Consider the following 16928-nt stretch of genomic DNA (forward strand, 5'->3'; position numbering starts at 1 on the left):
AGGTTTTCTAAAGCCAGGATTGGTGGTGTTCTCTGTTGAAATTGTTAATGAAAGACCAGGTTTACTATTACAGACAGGAAACATTTGAAGGGGCCTTGACACCAACCCTAAACAGAAAGAGATTTGGGATTAGGTAGTTCTCACAGGTGCTTCTGACGCATCAGTCCATGAGCAGACACCTGGCTGTCACAGTCACATCACAGATCATGTGGAGGACTGCTCGGTCCCTGTCTGTGCCTCTTCAGTCTCAGCACAATTAACAACCTGCCCACCCCACACTCATGGACTGAATGTGGACCTATACTGTGTGGCCACCTCCACCTTCGGGTTTAACACAGGTGACAATTTGCACTGGAGCTTTGTGAAGGAAAAAAGTGTCTTCATCTTACCTAACAAAAAGAATGTCTTAACCCTGCCTAACAAAGTTTAAGACCTAAAGAAAAAAATCAGTGCTCAGTCTTCGGCCACACCACCCTGAACGCGCCCGATCTCGTCTGATCTCGGAAGCTAAGCAGGGTCGGGCCTGGTTAGTAGTTGGATGGGAAAAAATCAGTGATCACGGACTGTATTAAATCAGCATTGGAAAGGTTGTCTTGAAAATACAAAGGGAAACTAATCTGTGTGCAGAAAATGGAAGTGAACATTCCAAGAGCAGATTGGGGACTCTGAGTTTCCGAAAAATGTATTTCACAATAACCAGTCAATTCGATCAAACAGATAGCTCTCAACTATTAACCTAGTTGTTTGAATGACTAAATCAGTTCACAGACACAATTTATGTTCGGTCCTCAGACAGAGACCTACTTATTATTCAGGAACTTTTGGCTCCTGTCTGATCCAAATTACTCTTCCATTGCTCTCACCCATTTTTAACACCTTTGCTCATAGAGAATGGCTGCCGGGCTTCTCTTTGTCTTCCAACTTTATCTTCTTCATTTCCCCATAGATTCTAGTTTCCATCCTTTAGTTACTCTTAAAAACAAAACCAAACCAAACATAAAACCACAATGCCGTTTCCACTGGCTTAATAGATATTTGCCAAGCAAATAGAAAGTACACATTAATTTCCCCACATAGGATTTGGTGTGAATAAAGTACATCTATTTGCTATAAATCATGGGCTGTTGTGTAAAATAGGATGTTATCCATCTGTGGTTATGTTTGTTCTGCTGCATCCCCAGCTCTTCCTGTATGTGGTTCCTGAGAAGTGAGCATTATGAATGCACATTAGGGACATTATGGTTGTCTGTGAGTTTATACGTGTGTGTGTCTGTGTGTTTGTGGAGAGGGAGGTTGGAGAAGAGTATTATCTCAATGGTGATGCTAATAAAGCCAGACCCCCAAAGTGGGATAAACAGGGGTCTCCAAGCTGAGTGTTTGGTGGCATCCTGGGAGCAGGTCAAGGCCATGGCTAGGCTGAGGTGAAAGGAGACTGGGCTGTGGCACATGGGATGACTGTGCCTGAGGTTCCCTCCAGACACAAACTGGTGAGAGACGTACCTGAAGTTGGCCTGGCATGTTTGAGGCCAAGAAAGTTGGGATTAAGCCATTTATTTTTCTTTTTTATTTCTCTCATCTTTCTTTATACCCTCTTTGCTTTCTTTATATTGTCTCTAAAATGCAGACATCTATACAATCCCAGGGTGGGGAGAAAGACATGGTGGCCAGTGTTCATGACCTCTGGGGAAATGTTCCTCTCATGCTCTCTGGTCTAAGGACTGATTATAATGTTGGAGTATGGCAGGAAGCCCTCTTATTTAAATAACTAAGGGGCAGTTCTTTCAGTGCTCAGAATTGTTTTAAATATGAAAATATTAAGTTCTGACACCTCTAGGTAAATTATTGCTTAATTCTGAGTATTTATAAACTAAAGATAGAACCATTTCCTCGATTTAGAACTCTATTATCATCTCATCATTTGTAACAATTTTCATAACAATGAAAGCCATGTTTTTTGTCAGGCAATGGTAAAACAAAGTGAAGTGTTTAGGATTTGTAGTTGCTTTGCTAAGCACATAGATTGAAAAAGTGTGGGAAAGCAAATGTGGTGTGTCCCCACATTTCCTACTATTGTGGACATAAAGGAGAAGCAATTCTCTTTATCTCTAATTAGCAGAGATAAGCTTTTTCTTTACTTATTTCTGGACCTCTAAGTCATTTGTTTAGCCTTGTAAATTGGCTGATAAGCAGTTTTAATTAAGCACTGGGGCAGTTCATCCTACGTGGGTATTAACCCAGGTTCTGAAGGTGTGAAGTGGAATGATTTCATCAGTCGGTGGTTTGGATGGATGCTGTGGCCATGGTTGCAGTTAGCTGGCCCAGGGGTGTGTCTGACGTGTGTACTTTCAAGCTAAGTGACAAAGCTCAGCTGAAATGCAGGTGTCCACAGACGCCAGATGTAGCTTTCTATTAAGGATATGCTTCCAAGAAACTGGATCAAGATAAAGCAAAGACTAAGGGACAGAAAGGAAGACTGAATCACATTATTGCAATATTCTGCAGGATCAGACTTCGGCCTCTGTTCAGCTTCCCTTTGGAGCTAAAAATGCCTCAAGTTTCTTTCTGAGAGGCATGAGCTGTTGCATAAATACTATGCTTTCTGGCAATCTTCAGCATGAGTCCATCCAAGGTTATGTGACAAGGCTGCATGAGAAGGTTGTGTGTGTGGGTATTTTATGCATGAGTGTAACACTGTCACTTTGCTTCGCAAAACCCAAAATCCCCTGAATACCCACAGGAGAAGATAATTCAGCATTTGCCAGGCCAAGTAAATGCCCTCCTTTATTCTCTGTCCCTGCCTCACTGTCCCTCCCACATTCTGACTTAGAAAGTTATAATAGACCTGAAATCATTTTTGGTGAATAATGCTAGACCACTCTGAAGATTTGGGATGAGTGCTGGACCTTCGTCATCACCACACACTGTGTCACTGAGACAGGGTAACCTATGGTTACTGAGCTCCCATCAGTTAAGGAGCAGAGAGCCTTCCCTCCTCACCGCTCTCTATAAAAGAGACCCGGCAAGGGACCCTACCAGCCTCCAGCTCTCAGCCTGGACAAGGTGTGGAAGCAAAGCTGCAGAGACAAGGCCAGCATGTCTCCTTCCTTCAAACTTCAATGTCACTTCATGCTGATATTCCTAGTGGCTCTGAGAGGGGAGAGCCGATACCTAGAGGTGAGTGATCCCAGGACTGACCCATCACACCTCCTGTCCGAAAGTGTCCAACGTTGAGTGGGGCCAGCAGGCTGCCTAGGCTCTTGCCTTTGTTGGGGTTAGCGCTTTCTTCCCCGTCTTTTGTACTGGTTTTCCCCAGACTGGTTTTCTTTCCTGCTTCCCCCTTTCCTTTGCCCACTGAGGATACCCTAGTCTGATGGAAAGGATCCCATCACTATTCTCTTTGCTGTCAGTCAGAGAGGGTGCCCTGCTCCTGGTCCCCTTCTCCCCATCCCTTGAACTTTACCCAACTGACCCACTTTCCTTGTCAGCTGCGGGAAACCGGCGACCACGACCCTTTCCTGCTCTTCAGCGCCGACCTGAAGCGGGAGCTGGCAGGGGAACAGCTCTACCGCCGAGCTCTGCGTGAGTCCGGGGCTGCCCGGCTGGTTCGAGCGCAGCGCAGCGGGGATGGGGGTGTGGGGAGGTTTGGGCTCTGCGCGGAGGGAAGGAGGCTCCGGGGCCTCGCTGTGGAGGGGCTGGCGAGGACTGCCGGGGGCGTGATTTTCATTGCGAAGGGGGTCCCACGAGGAGCGAAGGGGTGAGATGGGGTGATGTGCCCTGGGGCGCGGGGCTGTGCCCTCGTGCAGCCAAGGCTGGGAGTTGGGCACTAGGGAGCTGCAAACCTGGAAAAGAGGGCTCTGGGAGGGACCGCTGGGGGTGAGGGGGACCTGGCGCTGCGCGGTGGCTGCAGCCCCAGAAGTCTGGCCCCACCGCTACTGCCCTCGCTCAGGGTGCCTGGACATGCTGAGTCTCCAGGGCCAGTTCACCTTCACTGCTGACCAACCTCAGCTGCACTGCGCCGCCTTCTTCATCAGCGAGCCCGAGGAGTTCATCACCATCCACTACGACCTGGTCTCCATCGACTGTCAGGGAGGGGACTTCCTGAAGGTGAGGCGTCCCAGGCAGAGCAGCCCCAGCTGCTCGCTCCGGGGCAGGGGCACGGGAGGAAGAACGGGCAGGGGTGCTGCACCCAGCGCCCGCAGCCGAGCCTGGGGAGCCAGGGATTCTCTTAATGAGACGCTTCGCTGGTGCCAGAGTGGGAGAGGCACACTCCGGGGCCCCATGCGACCCCATGACCTCGTCCCACACCGGCAAGGGCCGATTTAATATCCCCTCTGTGCACTCTTGGGGTCGGACGCCACTATAGACTTGAACTCGAGTCGCTAAGTGCTGTATTACAATCTGGGGCAGTGGGGCAGGTGAAAATGTTCAAACTGACCCCGCGAGCGCTCAGGTCCACCGAGCAGGCGGGTGCTGGTGGGGGACCAGCCCGCAGGTCTAAAATCCGAGCCGCTTTGCTCCAGCTGCTCCCTCTCCCGGTGGAGGTGTTCCAGGTTCGCAAGGGCTGTCTCCAGTGTCTGGGTGACCCGCATTTGGAGCAGTAGGGTGCAGGCTGCTGCTGGGGACGCTGAGAGGGAATCTGGTCGGAGGCAGGTGGGAGAGGGGGACAGGCCCCAACCTCACAACACTCCCTATCGCAGTCATTCTTCCGAAGTCAAATAGGTCAGCTGGGGACGGCTGATGGAGTTCCACAGTCCAATAAAAAAGATGGTGACTAGGACCTCCACAGCGGAATTATTTCTGAACCTGTCAGGCGCTGGTCCGGTGAAGTCATTTGTAACTGGCGTTGCTGATGTGAACTAGATTAAACTCCTTCAACTGGAGACCTGGGGTGATTTTAAGAGTAAAGCCAGTAGACTTTGACCTTTTGTCCAACAGCAAACTTCAACATGTGAAGGGGGAAAGTCCTAAGTGATATACCAGCCATCGCTGTCTGAGTGTTGAAGCAGTTCTTGGTATTTTGATATGTGGTAAGGGTTAGAAATGAGGAAAACAGGCATGTATTGGCAGGTAGGTCAAATTGCAGCTTCAGTTTTGTTTTTTTTTCTTTTTTAAAAAGCTATTTTGTTCATATTTCAATGAGAAAAAGAGAAGAACTGAAACCCAAATTTTACTTCTGGGAAATCCTTCTGAAGTTGGGATGTGTGGAAAATATAACCAGGATAAAAATGTACACTGTCTGTAGTTTGATTTCTCAAGGTGGCTGAAGTGTAATAAAGTTTACTTATTCTGGAAACTTTTAGGTTTATAAAGAAAAAAAGCAGTAAATAGTTAATGATGTTACTTGCAAATAACCCTCACAGTCAAGACAGGTACAAGTGGAAAGCGTGGGGCAGAGGAGTGCAGGCCATCGGTCACACCTGTGACCCGAGGCGCGGCCGGAAGTGCTCACCTGTCTCTGTTTTGTGGGAAGGTCTTCGATGGCTGGATTCTCAAGGGAGAGAAGTTCCCCAGCTCCCAGGATCATCCTCTCCCCACGACTGAGCGGTACGTAGATTTCTGTGAGAGCGGTCTTAGCAGAAGGAGCATCAGATCCTCCCAGAACGTGGCCATGATCTTCTTCCGGGTCCAAGAACCAGGAAATGGGTTCACACTGACCATCAGGACAGACCCCAACCTCTTTCGTAAGTGAGCTCTGTCTTCTCAGGTGGAAGGCATGATGGGGAGGGAGCTCAAATCTGCTTTTCAAAGGCAGTTTTATTACACGGACTTAAGAAATTTGAAGTGAGGAGTGATTTGAATGGAAATTCTTTTGTAATTAGAAATGATCAAAAGAATTTTTTCTGTTATTATGAAAATCAAATCACAGTTTTCATTTTATTTCCCAGGCTAGGTAGGATACTACTTTATGGGAAATGGAATTCAATTTTTTTCTTCAATGTCTTATTCTGATCTTTTAAGGTAATACATTCAGTGAAAAACTTTAATCCCCCCAAATCATTCCACTCATCTGGGATGAATTTGAGGGATCAGATACAAAGTTGCAACTTTAGATATTTGGGCAAAGGCCGAAAGGCTGCGTGTTTGTGGTGTGCTAAACAGCTTTCACGCCTCGGCGGGAGGTTGGACCGGGACCTCCAAGCTGCCTTGATTCAGAGCCCTCCCAGTGAACTATAATACAGTGAATATGCAGCAGTGCATGTCCACTGTTGATGGATAGGCACATAGATGCTAAAAAGCTGAAAGCCCTGCTCTAAAATACATGATCTTAATCAAAATGAGTTCATTTGTCTGCCTATTTTCTCCCATTAAAAGAAAAAACAATTAGTTTCAGGGAAAGAAAACCTACCTTATTTTTGGTATCATACGATAATATTAAAACTTCATGTGGTCAAAAAGTGGGCCTGATCTGCCAAAGAATAATGTATTGACTGAGCTTTAGATTTTTTGTTTTATTTTTTTTTTCGTAATTTTTTTGAAAGAAGCCTTCAAAAGAGGCTGTTTCTGAGGACTGAAGCAGAATAATCCTAGAGGGAAAAAATGAAATGTATTTCTTCTATTTTGTCTGGTTATAAATCAGAAACCTTCTAGAATCATCAAGGAATTTCAGTTCTTTCTGAAATTAAGTGGAATTAAAAGTGTGGAAGAAGGCAAGAGGTAGTTCTAACCTAGTCTCATCAATCAGAAATTTTGTTAAAAAGAAGGTACAAATTATCACATTTTTAGTTTCATAGCTAGAAGAATAAATTTGTAAGTCTAGACTTGATATACAAAACAAAAAATTTCAGAAATTCTTGGGAGAAAATTAAACATTAAAATTTATCTTTTGGTCAACTTACCCCTAAACTCCCAGCAAATATTTTTTTTCCCCAGCAAATATTTATTCAAGTATAAGCCTGCTTTCTTTCTACTTTTTCTCAGCTTATTTTGTGAGGGTTTTACTGTTTATTTTATCATTTAAACAATTACATATGACCACAAATTCTATGAACGAGGGCTTCAGGCAGACAGGGTTTGAGGTCTGGCCCATCTTTAAAGCCTTGATTATTCTAGACCCCCAGCTTGAACTTGGGCCCTAATTATCTGAAGTGTTCCTAAAGTTTCTAGCAGCCACTATTGTATGGTTGGTTATGAATTTATGCCTTGTGATTGCTGAACCCTGAGATTAAAAGTCCCTGCAGCCTATAGCTCTCTGAGAGTGTCCATGTATCACTGGCGATTTTCATTCCCCAGCCCCTTCTCACCTCCAAATTGCCTTTGTGAAATGTACTCTCTTCCAAGCCACAAGACCCTAGACCATGAATAGAAGCCTAGAATAAAGACAGGGTAAATGTCTATAAAAAACAGACTACCAAGTAGTGAAAACATGATTTTTGTTTTTCTGCGAAGCCTGCAATGTCATTTCCCAGACCCCAAATGGAAGGTTCACCCTGGTAGTTCCACATCAGCATCGAAACTGCAGCTTCTCCATAATTTATCCTGTGGTGATCAAAATATCTGATGTCACCTTGGGACACTTAAATGGCCTGCAGCTAAAGGTGAGTTGCATACTTGCTTTCAAATCATTTACTAAAGCCACAGCCTCATCAAAGCAAAAGTAATCATGCAGCGTAAACGTGGACATCAGCGAACTGGAATTAGTATGGCCTCTTGTCTGACAGTGAAGTCTCACCTGTGTGCATCTCGCTGCTTTAACTGAACCGCGCTTCTGTTCCCATTATGCTGCAAGCTGCATGCTCAGGTCTTCCTGTGCCTACTGAATACTTTCCTTGTGATGAAAGAAATGTTTCCAATTGGTAAATGCGTGGCATATAATTACAATTGAACTCTCTTGTACTTGCCTCTTTTAAAAAAAATTCTCTCCTAGCAGAACCTAGTGTGAGTCATCTACACAGCTGTTTTTCTGAGTATTGGAATTTTCTTTTGACATGAAGGAAGTAACTCATTGGCTGCGTTATAAAAAAATGCTAAGTGTAGCATAAAATAGGAAATTGGATTTTTATATGGCAAAATACAGTAAAGTTTTGAAGAGGTTTTTTTCTTTGCATTACATTTAACTCAATACATTTTGCAACAAATATTAGTTGAGATTCTCCATCAACTTGTTTTCCCATGAATTTCTATATGGATCTTAAAATGAATGCTGAGCTTGACCAGATTTACTTGCACTGGTAGCTTCTTCCCTCTGAGTCATCCTCATTTCCTTTTACTTTATCATATGCTGAGGTTAAGATAGCTCATGTATTTGCTGGCACCAAAGACAGTCATAGTTCCTAATCAGACAGATTTCAGGGAAAGCCAAATAGGACCAGGACTAAGAATAGGAGTATATCTAATTTCCTTTAAAGCCAAAATTCATGGGCCAGTGCTTTTTTTAAATTTCATTTTTGGTTTTTTGGACCTCAGTGGTAGAATATTTCTTTGGTAAAGACCAGAATAAGTGGGTGTCTCTGACACAGCCTTACTGGCTTGAGATTGTTTGTACGTCATTCCTGATACACAGTATAGAAGATGGCAAGTGTGATACCAGACTGGAAGATCTGCCCTTCAGTTGTTCTTGGCTACTAGGAGTAATCTTTGTGTTTCCCCTTTAAAAAATTTAAAGTCTGCATTTTTCTGGGCATCTTTTTCTTTGCAAATTATTTGCTTGAGTGCTCACCATGTGCAAGGTGCTATTCTAGATGCTGGCAATTAGCAATAAACAAAACAGATCCTGTTCACATGAAACCTGCCTTCCCGTGGCCTATGACAGGCAAACATGTAATGTATCTCAGCTGGTGGTGAGTGCCTTACAATGAATGGAGTGCCGTGATAGACAGTGACTAGGGACAAGGGAGCAGAAGGAGGGATGGGGATCTTCTTGAGATAGGATGGGTCAGGAGAGAAACCTTCTGAGGAGACATTTAAAGTGAGACTTTAATGATAGGTTAGAGGGAGCTAGCAGGTACAGCAAGAACCAGGAACAGAGAGAACAAAAGTGTAGAGGTTCAGAGGCAGAAATGAGCTTGCGGGGTTCCAGAAATGGAAAGAAGGAAAGGTGAGGGTGAGTGATATGAGGCAGTGTCAGGGAGATGGGCAGGGCCAGGGTGTGCAGAGCCTAGCAGGTCACATTAAGGAGTTTGAGTTTATTCTCAAACTCAAGGGCACTGCAGGGGTTGAGGCAGGAAGTGACATAACGCATTTGATTGCGCTCAGGTGCGATGAGGGGGGTTGGGAATTGTGACATCATGAGCAAATTAATTAACAGTGTCCAAGGGGGGAAGAAAGAGGATTACCTAAAGGTTATCTGGCTTCCATGTGGTGAATGGACCATTGGGGCCAGAGCGGTTCAAGGCATGCATGTGGGGGGCCAATGTCATGGTCTAGACAAGAAATGATGGTGGCTGAGTCCAGGGAACTAGAACTTCAACAAAGAACTCTAGGGGATCACTTTTGAAGAGCTGAACCCCAGAGGAGTCCCTATACAACTCAGCTTTTGCATTTGATTACAAGAATAGCTGAGAGGTTTGGGAAGAAGTGAAAAAAGTCATTGAACGCCAAGGAAAAGGGACACCAGCTTTCTTGTTTCTTTGTTGTGTTCCCTTCATTTTAGCTTCTGCTTCTTCCCATTGTCTTTATGTCCCATCTCCCTCTCCTGAGCCTGCCCTTTCCCTTCATCACCTGCTGAAATTTGGAACCTAAAGAACCAAGTGGGAAATTTAGTCTTAGGAGATGCTCCCTCTGGACATTCTCTACTCAAGGGAAAGGCAGTTAAGTTTCTTTTTCTTTACCTGGAAATGGCTTATTTAATTCTTCATACAAGAACATGGGCCCTGTACACAGAGAGGCTAATTAACCCTTTATTTCATCATTTGATGAAATTGTGTGTAAAGTACTTAGGCATAGAAATAGCACATAGTAGGCACTTTAAAATCATATGTACCCACCTGCTTCCTTTCATTAGCCAAACAGTTACTGTTATAATATCTTCCAATTTGTTGTTTAGTTCCAGTTTCATTTCAATGTATTCTAAATGTTTGAATGTGTATACTTATCTGTTTAAGGTTCTCCAATTTAGTTCTGAGTCCCTATGTGTTGGGTTTATCTGGTTAACTTCTGAGTACCTATCCTCATTCCACTGGGTCTCTTGATGAGTATGTATCCATGAAGAATAGAACCACAGGCAAAACCAGCTACATCATTTGTTGGGGACAGTACAAAGTAAAAATGCAGGACCCTTATTTAAAAATTGTTGAGAATTTCAAGATGGCGACAGCAGAGCATTAACCATGGGCCCTGTGTGGCATCACAGGTGACATGCACACAAGGACAGTCTTGATCAGAGGAGAAGGGTTGTCCGCATCTGGGGCTTCTTCGTGTGGGCGAGTGAAGCGTAGGACTTACTGTGCACGAGACAGCTTGGCAAGGATGAAGGGTAGCAGAAAGAGGTGGTTATGGAGTGTTACACAAAGTCTTAGACTAGATTCTTATTTTGAGCAGCTTGAAATAAATTGGTTATAGTTGGTAGGAGAGAGAATGGTAACTCTCTGTAACCCCACTCGGTAACCTGAGACCCAAATCAGGGTTCTCATCTTTTAAAAATATTTTTATAACTAATCTAAATCCTTATCAGTAGAAATGATAAGGATCGTTCCCATAGCAGAAAAAGTCCTTTATAAAGAACAAGAGGTGAGTTGAAGGAAAAACTAACATGAAGCCCTATTTATAAAAACTCTGACTGCATACATTAAGAACTTCAAATACTCCAGTATGTATTGCCCAAATGTTTTAAAAAGCAAAGCATTTTCAGATTCATTTTCCATTCATCTTGGATGGAGTTTACAGATTCCCATCTCATCATTCCAGTCCTTGAGCTTATTTTAAAATGCACATACATTTAAAAAAATGACTACTCAACTGACTTAGGCAATTATTATAATTTTTTTCTTTTAAGTGCTTTTTAATTTCCACAGTCCTGGATGTTGAATTAAATGGCACTGTCAGGATGTCCAGGGCTGATCAAGTGAATTCATCAGGTTGCCATTGGTCCAATGGTTTGATGTCCACAGTTGGTTTAAATACATCTTTCCCTGTGTCTCTCTTCTCAGAAACCCTCCACAGGTTGTGAGGGGAAAGGAGACTTTGTGGAGCTGCTGGGAGGCGCTGGGTTGGACCCTTCCAAGATGATGCCTTTGGCTGATCTCTGCTATCCCTTTCATGGCCCTGGTGAGATGTTTCTTTGGTCATTATTTATGTGCCCATCAAGAGTATTTCCTTTAGTAAAACACCTCAGATTGTTTGTACATAAGAAGGCAAGTCCTGCCAAAAACACTTCAGTTTTGCACATTGAGCCAATGTGAATATTTTATACTTATGCTATCAAGAATGCATTACCAATATATTTGACATTGGGAGAGAAACCTATGAAGTAACAAAGATGCCTGTGTAAGGTTGGCCCTATGTAATACTGGGATGGAATCACAGACTATCTTTAAAGAGACAAAAGTAAAACAGAAGAGAAACAACAACAACCTTTCATCTCATGGCAAATTCTAATTAGAGCCTCTTTCCTTTCTTGTAACCCCAGATCACTAACCAGCTAGGTGATAAAGCTGCAAATCAGACATTCTGTGACCAGCTCTTGCCCATTTTAATTAAAACCAGGCCTCCCCACCAGTCTTTTCTCTCTCTGAGCTAATACTGGGACCCAAATAAACAAAACGTCTCTGAAATAGAATTACTGTGCACAGGTAAACGCTAAGGCCCCGTGCAGTACTTCACTGTCACCCAGACACACCTGGGTGAAAGAACGGCAGATGAGGTTTAAGGCATGATGGGGTCCAGGGCAAGCTAGCTAGCTTTCTTTCTTTCAGATTTTATTTATTTATTTTTAGACAGAGGGGAAGGGAGGGAGAAAGAGAAGGAGAGAAACATCGATGTGTAGTTGACTTTCACATATTCCCCACTGGGGACCTGCCCCACAGCTCAGGCATGTGCCCAGACTGGGAATTGAACCAGTAACCCTTTGGATCTCAGGCTAGCGCTTGATCCACAAGCCACACCAGCCAGGACCAATGCAGGCTTTTACAAAGGTAAAGGCAAGAGAATTCTAACAACTCACCTTGCTGAGAACACAGGATTATTTTATGCTACTTTACATTTGAGCCCTGGTTGAAACTATCAGTGCAAGTGGCTTCTCTTGCCTTTTGCATGTGCTCTCTGAGACCCTGGATCATTCCACGCAATAAACAGCTGTGAGGACATGCACTAGAGCTGGGTAAGAGGAGTAGATTAAGTACAAAAGACACTCGAGCCTTAGTATTAGGTAATCGAAGTGAGAATAATTTTGGTGCTTGAATTATATTACTTGAATTAGGTATAAGGGTAAGACTAATGCCAAAAAAGTAAAATTAAATAAACACTTTTGCCTAAATTATTCAGAGAATTGAAACTAGTCTTAAAATAATTTGGAGGCTTGAATTTTTCTTTCACTTTTCTCTTTCGTTCACCATGTTTCCCCGAAGTTGTTCAACAATGAAGAACTACTAGGGACCCTGGTCTTTAAACTGGAGTTTCTTAGTAATCATGTCAAATAATAAAGAAATAATATGCACATTAACTAAAAGAAATAGGGTCTGTCATGTACATTAAAGTTCAGAGTAAGATCTGAAAAAGAATGACCTTCCAAATCATTTCAGGAAAACTAAATTTGGGCCTCCTTAGAGAGGCAGAACATCGACTGTCTGGTTCTTATATTGAAATAATTCTAGGGTTTGTATCTATTATGTCTCCAAACTGACCTTCAGCCCAACACGTAGCTCTCTCTGGCTGCTTTACTTCATTTGAACCCAGGCACATGTTTGCAAAGTACCAACTACACAATAGTGCTAGTGTTTCTCGGAACGAAGGCCTTATGGAGACAAAGGGGGAGACGTGGTTAAAAAAATTAAAGCAACAGAAGGGATTATTGTAGGGCAGACAAATCTTGTCTCGGGAACTGCCTGAGGCTGGAGAAGGAAAATAGAAGTAATTTTTTAATAAAAAATAATGAGTTTCAATCTATAACTGCTCAGGCACATCTGCACCCAATGATACATAAAATAATGAATAAGATTGGATTTAAGAGAAGTAAACATATCAAAAGTCATTCCTTATATGCAGCCCAGGAGAAAATGAGAGAGAAGCGGTATAGGTAGACAGTAGAACAAAAACCAATATATTCAGTGTGGTACCTCTAAATCATCCAAAAGACGTTTTGTTTGTATGTAAAACAATCATCATCTAAGCTCAGAAAATAATAAACAGGTGGTTTTGGGGGTCTACATAAATGTCCAGCAGCACACTCTATCCTCTGGCCCGGCCCATTACGTGCCACTTGCCCCCTTAGATACTATGACAACCAAACAGACCCCTGCTAATTTGCAGCCTGTCCCTGGAGGGTGGTACTGTCTCCACGGAGGACACGGAACTCGAGGGAGGTGGAGAGTGGAGAAAGGCTGCCTTTACCACCACAGTCTTGCAGGTAGACTCTGAAAAGTGCAAGGAGCCATCTTCTTGCCTCTTTGCAGCCAGGTTTATTTGGCTAACAGTGTTCTTGCACATGAGGACAAAGGCGGAGTTCAATTGCACGATTCTACAAATATTATCATCAAAATGAAAACAAAAATGTTTCCCCCGATGGCAGGGGCATGGTTTGGGTATGTGAGAGAAAGAGACGTCTTCTCACTTTCTTTGTGTTTAAATGATCTTGTTGACAAAAATGGTTTTACTGTGTGGTTTCTAACTTGCTGGGAAACTTCTACTCTTCTATAAATTATAGCCCAAATGAAAATTGGCTGCGACAATGTGGTGGTGCGCATGATCTCCAGCGGAAAACACATAAATCGGGTGACTTTTGAGTACCGCCAGCTGGAACCGTATGAATTGGAAAACCCAAATGGAAACAGTATCCGGGAATTCTGTTTGTCTGGTCTTTGAATAACCAGTCTGCTGATTTACGTGCTGCTAGCTAAGTGAGTTTTTAATGGCTATTGTATATGATTTTGATGACCACCTCGTTAAAAGACGTTCACACCAGTCAGTATTCACAGCCATGAGTGGGTGCCTGTGCGTGCAGCCACACACACACACACACACACACACACATACATACATACATACATGTCTTTGTACCTTGCTTCTTTTTCATTTGTTATGTATAAATGACCACGGCAGAAAATGAACCCTGCCCCCACCTTGTAGGAAAACAGTTTTCTGTAATTCTTTGGTGTACTACAAGCCTGAACTGGTAAGATAAGTGCAAAGCTATGTTCAGTTAAAAAAATGTGTCTTAAGGAAAAATACTACAAAGAAATAAAAATGGTGGTATTCATATCAGTTTTATAACAGAAAACATTTGACTGTGTATATCAAAGTAGTTGCTTCCGTTATCTATTTTCTGCTTCTTCTGTTTACAATAGAAAATAGTTGTAGCTGTGACTTACTGTTTTGCAACCACTTGTTTTTAACAAAACTTTGTAGCATGGAAAAGTTTTTCCATTCATAAATACAAAATGAATAAATATATTCAGAATGTTGGCACCTTGATATCATGCTTTGTTTTCTGAGTAGTCCCCTTCCATGTTATCGTCAGAAAAGTATGTTCTCATGTGGGGCAGAACCAAATGCTGAGCAAAATTGTTTCAGCCCTCTTAGAGCTAGTAGAGCTCTGGCCATTGAAGGAGAATTATTTAAAGTAGAAAATAAATTACAGTGTTTGCACAAGACAACACTAACTAGTGGGCCCTGAAAGGAAGCAGGGTGCAGGGATCCCTTCTCCACTGTCCTCCAGGAAAACTGAGACTGTGTCTTTGTCACAGTGGTGTGCTTTTCAACAAGGACGAGGCTTACAACACTCGTAGACACTGTGCACAGAAACCCGAGTACTTCTTTGGTACCAAAGTTTATTGTTCACTGAGCCTTTGTTGGGAGCCGCCCTGCCTGGTTTCAGGAGCTGTAACCCCGCCATGGCTAAGGCTGAGCGAGTGACCTTCGGACCATAAGCCACTAAGGAGACAAAGTTTATCTCCCTGGCAGGAGCACTGCTTCTGCTCCTTTTTTCATAACTAGCCCCCAGTGCTTACTAAAAATCAGTTAGCCAATGACAGGTAAGATTCCCCAAGGGGGGGATCAACCTAGGACAGGCATGATCACGTGGAGGCCCCAGGGAAGGACTCGGGGGGCTATGGAGAAAAGGGGTGATGGACCCTCACCCCTCAGCTTTGATGAGGACTGAGTCCTCATTTCTCCTAATTCCTTGGCTGTCTTGCCTCCTCTGCCTGACTTAAACCTGAAACAATGACAGAGGGTGGTGCAGCCCTGTGCTGGAAAGGGTGGGCTCCCCAGGTGATCAGGCCTGAGAGAGGATATGTAAAATCTTGTGAAGGCTGCTTTGCTAAGAATGCTCTTAGTTAAATGATAAAGGCCCAAGCAGAAAATGAGTTTGTTTCCCAAAGTTTTGTAGCCCTTTAGCTAATAGACCCTGACTCAGAATAGGCCCTCATAGTTCTTTGTAAGCTATCTACTCTTTGATCCTCACTGCCTGCCAATGATTAATGAACTCTACCTGTATTCCTGTGCAAATTAAACCCATTAAAAGCCTGTCTAGGCAAGGGTCAGTGTGCTCTCCCCTTGAGGGAGTGGCCAGGCCGCTCTGGGGCGCTTCCCCCCTTGAGGGAGTAGCCATGCCACCCCTTTTCCTCCACAGGACTGGGTAGTCTGTGTGAATTTGTCTCATGTCTTATCCATAATGCTGTGGGCACTGTGGTCCAGTGTCTGTGTCAAGCCTTGTCCACATTTGTCTTGGGACTAAGCGTGTGGTCTGTAAAAGACCCTTGGGGCCAAAGATGAGGTCTTGAGCAAAACGGAAGTACTTGTAAGTGATAAGCTCTTTACTCCTTTTTGGTTTATTTTATTCTATATTTTTATGGAAGAAAAAAGTTGCACTTAGAGCTTTATAAACTTGTAATAAAAATAATGAAAATTTCCTTGGGAAAAGGTTATCCCTGCTCCCCATCCACCCTGCATACCTTTTGACAGTGGACTTGACCTATTTTTTCTTTTTCTTTTTCTAAAATTTTTTGCAGATTTTAATGGTATTTTTCTATTGCCATTTAGTCCCTTTGTGCCCCCCATCTCCCCAATAATTGTCACACTATTGTCTGCGGGTCCTTTTTCCCTTTGCTCAACCCCTCCACCCTCTAACCTCCCCCTCTGCCCCTTATCTGTCATCTTTTCTCTTTCTATGAGTCTGTGTCTGTTTTCCTTGTCGGTTCCGTTTGTTCACTAGATTCCACATATGAGTGAAATCATTGGTATTTGTCTTTCTCTGACTGGCTTATTTCACTTAGCATAATGTTCTCCATGTACATCCATACTGTCCCAAAGGGTAAAATTTTCTTTTTATGGCCAAGTAGTATTCCATTGTGTAAATATCCCATAGTTGTTTTATACACTCATCTACTGATAGACACCTGGGCTGCTTCCAAATCTTGACTATTATAAATAACATTGCAGTGAACATAGAGGTGCTTATATTCTTTTAAATTAGTGTTTTGGTTTTCTTTGGGTATAGTCCCAGAAGTGGGATTGCTGGGTCAGAGGCAATTTTAATTTTTAATTTTTAATATTTGAGGTATCTCCATACTGCTTTCCACAGTGGCTACACCAGTCTGCATTTTCACCAACACTGCAAAAGTGTTCCCCTTTCTTCACATCCTCACCAGCACTTATTGTTTGTTGATTTATTGATGATAGCCATTCTGACAGGTGTGAGATGATATCTCATTGTGGTTCTAATTTGCATTTCTCTGATGATTAATGATGTTGAGCATCTTTTCATATGTCTATTGGCCATCTTTATGTCATCTTTAGAGAATGTCTACTCAGGCCCTTTGTCCATTTTTTAGATTGAT

At 43.1% G+C, this 16928-nt stretch overlaps 1 protein-coding gene across 1 annotated transcript in view; it reads left to right on the forward strand.

The window, feature by feature from the left end:
• Positions 1–14547, forward strand: part of CRHBP (corticotropin releasing hormone binding protein) — an 84736-nt gene extending 70189 nt beyond the window's left edge. Inside the window, exons 7-13 of the mRNA XM_037143731.2 lie at positions 2828–3174; positions 3486–3579; positions 3947–4104; positions 5471–5681; positions 7387–7535; positions 11085–11202; positions 13796–14547. Of these exons, the coding sequence (XP_036999626.2) occupies positions 3094–3174; positions 3486–3579; positions 3947–4104; positions 5471–5681; positions 7387–7535; positions 11085–11202; positions 13796–13953 (969 nt within the window). The 5' untranslated portion in view covers positions 2828–3093 and the 3' untranslated portion in view covers positions 13954–14547. The remainder of the gene's footprint in view (positions 1–2827; positions 3175–3485; positions 3580–3946; positions 4105–5470; positions 5682–7386; positions 7536–11084; positions 11203–13795) is intronic.
• The last annotated feature ends 2381 nt before the right edge of the window (positions 14548–16928 follow it).

This window comes from Artibeus jamaicensis, unplaced genomic scaffold (genome assembly GCF_021234435.1).
Source record: "Artibeus jamaicensis isolate MK-2021 breed Jamaican fruit bat unplaced genomic scaffold, CSHL_Jam_final contig_373, whole genome shotgun sequence".
Lineage (NCBI taxonomy): Eukaryota > Metazoa > Chordata > Mammalia > Chiroptera > Phyllostomidae > Artibeus > Artibeus jamaicensis.